Source organism: Empidonax traillii, unplaced genomic scaffold (assembly GCF_003031625.1).
Source record: "Empidonax traillii isolate 1590-97213 ecotype Southwest subspecies unplaced genomic scaffold, ASM303162v1 scaffold2073:size91028, whole genome shotgun sequence".
Lineage (NCBI taxonomy): Eukaryota > Metazoa > Chordata > Aves > Passeriformes > Tyrannidae > Empidonax > Empidonax traillii.
This window is the reverse complement of record NW_020957266.1, coordinates 3,901-11,938: the sequence shown is the minus strand read 5'-3', so window position 1 is coordinate 11,938 and position 8,038 is coordinate 3,901. Positions and strand designations below refer to the sequence as shown.

The following is an 8,038-nucleotide window of genomic DNA, read 5'->3' as shown; positions in this document are numbered from 1 at the left end:
CCCCAGGCTGGGAGGCAGCAGCTGCTTTCGAGAGATTACTCAGCAGCTCCAAACATTTTCCTTGGCACGGATCCGACTGCTGAGGGCTCCGTGGGGACAGCAGGGAACTGCTGCAGCCAGGCAGGAATCTGCAGCTGGCACAGCTGCCTCAAACAGCAGCACCACTCCAGGGACACAGCATGGCACAGGTGTCCCTGCAGCAGGAGGGCTTGGGATGCCCTGGTGGGGCCTCTGCAGTTGGATTTTAGCTGGAGGAAACTTGAGTGGCGTGTCCAGGATCCCACTTGCACGGATCCAGAGTGGTTTGGGTTGGAAGGGATCTTAAAGATCACCCAGTTCCATCCCCTGCCATGGGCAGGGACACCTTCCACTAGATCAGGGAGCTCCAACCTGGCCTTGGACACTTCCAGGGATCCAGGGTCAGCTACAGCTTCTCTGGGCAACCTGTGCCAGGGCCTGCCCACCCTCACAAGGAAGATTCCCTTCCCAATATCCCATCTATCCCTGCCCTCTGGCAGTGGGAAACCAGTCCCTGTGTCCTGTCCCTCCATCCCTTGTTCTAAGGCCCTCTCCAGCTCTTGGAGCCTCTTTAGGCCCTGGAAAGGGCTCTAAGGCCATCTAACCCTGCCTTCTCTCCTTTCCAAAGGGCCTGATGCTTTGGGAAGAGACTCAAATGTGAAAACAGGCCAGGATTTCTCCAGCAGAGAAGTGAATGAGACTGTGCCAGAGGGAGAAACCCCACCAGGGAGAGAAACCAAATCAGAGGGAGAAATCCAGCTGGGGGTGGGGAGAAACTCAACCAGAGGTGAGAAACCTGCAGGCTGCAGGCAGGGGCAGGGGGCACTCACGTGGATCCAGCCCAGGGTGACGAGGCCGTGCTGGTCCTGGATCAGGAACAGCTCCTCCTCACTCTCGGTGTTGCAGTAGTCGGGGCCCCCGTGCTGCTTGGGCACGATCACGTGGGTGATGGTGAACTCGTTCCTCATCTGCAGGGCAAGGGCAGCACAGGGGGATCAGAGGGCACCCCCAGACAACCCCAGGCAACAGGGAACAGGGAGCAAATTCCCTGAGTTTTGGGAACTTCTCCTCAACAAGCCCGTGCACCACTCCAGTCACTGACAAAGAGCTGCAGGGTCTTCTTCCTATTTCATTTTCCCTGCTGTGCAGAGCACCCACAACAGCTCAGAGAACACCCACTGAAGCAAACTCAAGATGATGCCTCATCCCTAAACAATCCCCAGTGTCTGGAAGCAGCTGGATGGCAGGAAGTTGCTACATCAAACAGCTCCATTTCAAAGCAAAGTGACTCAGGGCTGGAGCTGCCAACAAAACCTGCACACGCAAAGTCCTGGGGGGAGAAAAGTGTCCTGTTGAAACCACCAGCTGGGACACCCCAGTCCTGCTGGCACCCAAAGGACAAGCCCCTGGAGCTCCTGTCCCAAGGACTGCCCCCAGTGCTTGTGGCATGCACACAGAGTCATCACCAGCAGAGAGGAAGCTGAGTGGGCACTCTGGTTGGCACTGAGTGCCAGGGTGAGGGAAACCCTGACCTAAAAACCTGGAAAGGGAGAGGCAGATCATCCCTAACGCTCCCAGGGAAGCCTGAAGCTGCTCTAGAGAATTCCAGGACAAAGACCAGGCTCCTGCAGCCACTTCCAAAGCGCTGGTGCCGTGACAAATGACCCCCTGCGCCGCTCCCGAGGCCTCCTGACGGATTTGTCCCCCTTACCAGCTTCCCACAGAGGATCCCACAGGTCTCCACACCCCGCACCGTGTTGGCATCGGCCAGCTGGAGGAATTTGTGGCACAGCTCCCTGGGGACAATGACCTGGCGAAGGACATCCACTGCTGCACCTGCGGGGAACGGGAGAGCGCTCAGACACCAGCCAGGGGGGTGGATATGGTCCCTCAGGGCAGCCCCCCGAGGGATGAGGCTGCAAAAAATCCACCTGGAAGGCTGGACTGCTCTGGCTCTGCCCCCTGCAGTGGCACCAAGAGACAAATGTGTTGCTGGGACACTGATAAAGGACAGGCAGCCCCTCCTTCAGAACAGAGAGGGGAAGAATCCTCCAGCAGGGTGTCAGAAAGGAATCCTTTGTTTGTCAGTAAAAATGAAACCACACGCACTCACAGAAGGTTATTTAAGGTAGGATGTGTCACTGGGCAAGAACCAGTCACTGGATGTGTCTGGATGAGTATTTTGGAGCCGTGTTTGGCAGGGTTTGGTCAGGAGGAGGATTCAGTCAGCCCAGCCAGGAATTAAACCCAAATGTCCAAGAAGTGCTTGGATCAAGGAAAGGCAGATAGGCTGCAGAGTCTGGGACAGCAGGAAGACTGGGCTGGAAAAGCATGGAGGGTGCATTCCCAAGAGGAGACAGTTCCCCCAGGCCCTCCAAACCTCGACTGAGCAACAGGGACAACATCCAGTGACTTGGAAGAGCAACCCCCCAGAAGGGATGGAGCCACGAGCAGATAATTCCAAGAGCCTCCCAGACAAATTGGCCACGTTTGGCTCAGTCCCAGCAAGGGATAGGGATGCTCCCAGAGGTACTAACTGGTTTCTGTGCTCCCCAGAGCACTGGGCTTCAAAGATCTGTCCACAACGGGAGGTCTGGGTGGGACAGTCCCCGCTGAGGGACTTGCTGGGTCAACTGAAGACACTGGAACCTTTGGGGTTAAATCAGTGGGTGGCTTTTCCACTCCAGGGATGAGGGGTCCATCCAGAGACTCCGGCTCTGGCTTCCCAAACTCCTGCACTATCCTCAGGCGTTCCTTCTCCAGCTCCTGCCGCCGGATCATCTCCTCGAAGGCGTGGAACTGCTCCTGCTCTGCCTGCTGCTGCTTCATCAGGGCCACCCGGCTCTTCTCCTGCTCCAGCTGCTCCTGCAAAGCCAAAGCGGGTGCAAATTACTCTTCCTCTTCCTTCCCTAAGGAGAAATACCCCAAGGGACGTGAGCAGAGATGGGAACACGGGGGCCTCTGCACCGCAGACCCCCAGCAATCCCAGGCTGCTTCAGAGGGGTCTGCAAAGAGCATTCCCTGCAGGAAACTTCAGCTTGCAGAGATCCACACTTCCATCAGGAGAGACCAGGGCAGTAAAACCTCTGCCTTACCCCTCCCTCTTCCACAGAAACACTGTTCCAGAGGGTTGTTTTCCCACTATCCCGTTCCCCCAAATCCCGCTCGTCTGCAGCAAAACCCATCCCGGAGGTTTCTGCTCTGCCCACACAACCCCCCATCCAACAAAACCTGGATTTTGTGCTGGGATAAAAGAGAATCAACCAACCAAACAGCCCCAGCTCTTCCAGCTGCACAAGGAAGAGAGGCTCAGATCCACCTGCAGTGGCAGCCCTGTGCTGCAGGGGGGGATCCCCACACACACACACCGGCCATTCCCGAGCACCCAGGGAGCCCTGGAGAGCTGCCCTCTCCCAAACCCTTGGGGGCTGAGGGTCTCCTGGGGGAGACCCTGGAGCAGACAGGCCTCCAGTCTGCTCTCACTCACCTCCTGCTCCTTGTACTTAGCATAGTCCTGGGCGTACCTCTTTAGCAGCTCCTCCTTGAGCTCTTCCGCTCTGGGAAAGGCTACTTCCTTCAGCTTCTGGGGGAGGAACACAGGGAGAAATCAGAGTGGCAACAAAACCGGCCCTGAGCAGCTGCAGGGAGCCCAAACCCGCCCCCAAAATCACAAACCATAACTCAGAGAATCATGGAATTGTTTAGGAGGAAAATACCTCCACGATCACCAAGTCCAACCTTTCCCCCAGATTTGCCTTGTCCATCACTAACCCACGTCCCCAGGGGCCACATCCAAGTGTTTTACACACTTCCAGGGATGCTGATTCAACTGCTGCCCTGGGCAGGCTGTGCCAGGGCTGGACAACACTTTTGGGGAAGGAATTTTCCCAATATCCAACCTAAATACTCTGTGGCCGTTCCCTCTCCTCCTGTCCCTGTTCCCTGGGAGCAGAGCCCGACCCCCTTCATCTCCCCCCTCCTGTCAGGGAGTTGCAGAGAGCCAGAAGGTCCCCCCTGAGCCTCCTTTTCTCCAGGCTGAGCTCCCCCAGCTCCCTCAGCTGCTTCTGCTGCTCCAGCCCCTTCCCTTGCCACACTCCAGCCCCTCAGTGTCCATCTTGGACAGGAGCCCAAAACTGAACTCCCAGGGGTCAGGACTGCCCGGCCATGCCACGGCTTCCCAGTGTTTGTGTGGATCCCTCATCCCAGAGCCCTGAACACCCCATGCCAGTGACTGCCAGGACGTTTCCCTTCAGGACCTGGCGATGTCCCCACTCACTTTGACCGTCTCCCTCTTCTCAGGAATGACGGCGGTTTTGTAGTCGCGGTGCTGCGGCAGCTTCTCAATGAAGAGCCTGGAGAAACGGGGCAGAAACTGCACTTTGGGATCGTGGCAGGAAGGGACGGACACAAAGAGAGTCGGTGGCACTTTGGGGGTGCAGATCCCTGGGCTGCCCATCAGGACAGTGTTCCTGCAGGAAAACCTCCACCGGCCCTCGTTCAGTCCCACGGGAGCCCCTCACACAGGCTGGGATTCCACCTGGGCTCTGCAGATGACCCTCGGGGACAAATACACTTGTTTTGAACAGAACCATTAACAAGCTGGCCCGAAGCACCAAGGGCACAGCAGTGGTGCAGGAGGTGCTCGGGCACCTGCCGGAGCATCCCGGGATTTCAGTCCCTAGGCTGGCTCAGGGCTCACTGTCCTTCTGTCCTGGCCTTTCCCTCCCCAAAACCAGTTCCTGTGCTGGTTTTGGGGAGGGAAATCACAACATCAGCCCACTCCCAGCATGGCAACAGGGTACACTGTGGCTCCTCTACAGATGGGATAACTGTTTTCCCCCTTATAGAATCCCACACTGGTTTGGGTTGGGAGGGATCTTAAAGCCCATCCATCTCCCACCCCTGCTGTGGGACATCTTCCCCTAGCCCAGGTTGCTCCAAACTGGCCTTGGACACTTCCAGGGATGGGGCAGCCATAGCTTCTCTGGGAATTCCATCCCAGCCTCTCCCCACCCTCACAGGGAGGAATTCCTATGCAATATCCAGCCCAAATCCCTCCTGTTCCCCCTTATCCCATGACTGCCTGCCCATGTTAAAAATCCCTCTCCCTCTTTTTCTCAAGCCTCCTTTAAGTCCTGGAAGGCCACAATGAGGTCCTTCCATGGAGCTCTGCAGAACACAAAGGTGAAGATGCAGAGAGAGTTGTGCAGGCACTAAAAGCAGGGGGGAAAGCCCATAAACACAAGGCAGCTCCCTCTGGCTCAGGCTTGGGACACCCTGAGCTACCCCGTGGCCAAGTCCCCAGGAGTGATGGGGTGCTCAGGCTGAGCTCAGGCTGGGCTTGGCTGGGCCCCTGTCTCCTGCAAGTGGAGCTGTGCTGGCTCTGGGCATCCACAAAGCTCTGGGATTAACCCCAAATCCCTGCCCTCCTCCCTGGCTCTTTGCCACACAGCTCCAGCACCCAAAGGATACTCCAGCTCCTTTGGGAGAGCAGCCTCGTTCCCAGGCACAAGGAATAAAGGAATGAGAGGACTGGACTGTGCCCCAGGGAGCAGCACAACCCAAGCAGGGCCAAGAGGGAAAAAACTCAGCAGGGACAGAGACCCTTCACTCTGAGAGACCCCCCTGTGTGTGTGTGTGTGTGTGCAGCAAACAACCCCAGCTGCTCCAAACCCTTCGTCCTCGGGGAGAAGGAAAGGACTTTTTGCCACCCTGAAGGCTCCTGGTTGCCAGGGAGAGGGTGAAGATGCAGGATCAGCAGCCATGGAGCCCCAGGGACCCCGTGGATCCACCCCAAAGCCCCAGCAAGGTCCCTGCTCCCGGCTGGGGGTGTGAATTAGGTCACTGTGCCGAGGAGACACAACAAGGCCCTGAGTGCTGCCAGCAGCTCGTGGATTAAAATGGAAGGGATTAATTAGGGAGGATTAAGAGCAGATGCTGGGCCTGGGGAGGATGGAAAAACCAGCAGGGACAGCTGGGTTTCCACAAGTCAGGAAGTGGGGGGAAAAAGCAGGCAGGAAGAGGAGAGGAGGGGAAAATTCAGGGGCAGGAACAGCCCACGTCTCCTATCAACAGCCCCACTAAGGTCTGGCAGGAGCAGAACCTGCAGCTCCCACCTGCAGGAGCTTTGGGCTTGTTCAAACCTCTGCTGATCCCCAGCCCAGTGCAGCAGCAGCCGCTTGGCACCCAGCAGCCCCAGCCCAGGCTATTTTTAAGCCCAGCTCTGGAGCACAGGCCAAGCTGGAGGCTCCCAAATCCCTGTGACACCACCCCTGAGCTGATCCCAGCAGCACCAAACCGGGGAGCCCAAGCACCTCACAAAAGTGGTGGCTTGTTTCTTTTTCCTTTCACGTTTGGCTCTGCCAAAAATCAACCTGAGCGTTCCTGGTGGGGACCCAAGGAAAACAACCACTCACATCAATGGAAAAGGAGCTGCTCAGGATGGCAGGCAAGGAAAGCCTTATCAGGTGATGAGATATAGGTTAAAATCCAGCCTGGTTATTCCTAGAGACAGCCATGGAATCATGGAATGGCTTGGAAGGGACCTTAAAACTCATCCAGTTCCCAACCCCTGCCATGGGCAGGGACACCTTCCACTGGACCAGGATGATCCAACCTGGCCCTGGACACTCCCAGGGATCCAGGGGCAGCCACAGCTCCTCTGGGAATTCCAGCCCAGCCCCTCAACACCCTCACAGCCAACAATCCCTTCCCAATATCCCATCTCTCCCTGCCCTCTGGCAGTGGGAAGCCATTCCCTGTGTCCTGTCCCTCCATCCCTTGTCCCCAGTCCCTCTCCAGCTCTCCTGGAGCCCCTTTAGGCCCTGCAAGGGGCTCTCAGGTCTCCCTGGATCCTTTTCTTCTCCAGGTAAACCCTCCCAGCCCTCCCAGCCTGGTGCCATTCCTAGGAAAGGGAGAGCAGGGCAGGCTGAAAATTCCAGGCAAGCTGCTGGAAAGAGCCACCCCAGCACCTCTCAGAGCCACAGGGAATCAGCCAAGGTGCTTTCAGTTTGTTTAGTTAAAAAGTTCCTCCCTCCAGCTCCCAGCTGCGTAACCAGCCTGGAAACCTTCCCGAGGGTTTTTTACACTTCCCAGCTCCCTGTGCAGCCTCCCAGGGCCCTGCTCCCATGCCCATAAAAGCTCAGGAAGTGCAAGGCGGGAAGAAAAGCCTAATCAGGGAAAAATGTGTTGGATTTCAGGGGGCAGGAACCTGCACAAGGGGCAGGGGAGGGGGGGAAATGCCCACGGAGGTGCCACCCGTGTTCTGGGTAAAGCAGGTGGTGTGGGCACAGCACAGACCTCACCAGGGGCACTGGGGGGAAGTGGGAAGGGCAGGATTTCCCCCCTAAAAACTACAGGAACAGGCCACTGTGATTTTATGAGGATGACAGTTTTCAGCCCCTCAAACACCAACAGGGAATTTGAGGGGGTTGGGAGGGAATTATAATCCTTCTGAAATGTAAAAAGAAATCTCCAGCTGGTCCCTGCTCCTGAAGGAGGGACTCACTCAGGCTGTAGTAACTGAGAGTAAAACAGGCTCTGAAGGTGGTTTATTGGAGAAACCACCACCCAACCTCAATCCTTCCCAGGATACTGGATACTGATATCCCTGGGGATGGATCCCTGCCAATCCATATGATGTCACAACCCAGCCAGTGGAAAAACAAGGCCCATTTAGCCCCTCTGTGGTGATAAAACACCCGGAAGCTTTGACTTACAGGTGGACAAAGTGAAGCACAACAAGCTCCACCTCGACAGGAGGAAGAACTTCTCTCCATGGAGGTGGCAGAGCCTGGAACAACTGCCCAGGGAGGGTGTGGAGTCTCCCTCTCTGGAGACATCCCAAACCCCTGTGGACATGTCCCTGTGTCACCTGCTCCAGGTGGGTTGGGGGTTGCACAGGGTGATCTCCAGAGGTCCCTTCCACCCCTAACAATTTTGGGATTCTGGGTCCTGTGAGCTGAGTTTGTGGGTTTTTACATCACACTTCTATGACCCTGCCTGGCCAGTCCACCCCAAA

General features: G+C 56.8%; 1 protein-coding gene across 1 annotated transcript in view; it reads right to left on the bottom strand.

Annotated features, from left to right (window-relative positions):
* The window catches only part of STAMBP (STAM binding protein), a 14,063-nt gene that overhangs the window by 2,521 nt on the left and 3,504 nt on the right, over positions 1-8,038 (bottom strand). The window contains exons 3-7 of the mRNA XM_027909344.1: positions 4,295-4,370; positions 3,506-3,601; positions 2,556-2,883; positions 1,730-1,854; positions 849-986 (exon numbers count right to left, since the gene is read on the bottom strand). Of these exons, the coding sequence (XP_027765145.1) occupies positions 849-986; positions 1,730-1,854; positions 2,556-2,883; positions 3,506-3,601; positions 4,295-4,370 (763 nt within the window). The remainder of the gene's footprint in view (positions 1-848; positions 987-1,729; positions 1,855-2,555; positions 2,884-3,505; positions 3,602-4,294; positions 4,371-8,038) is intronic.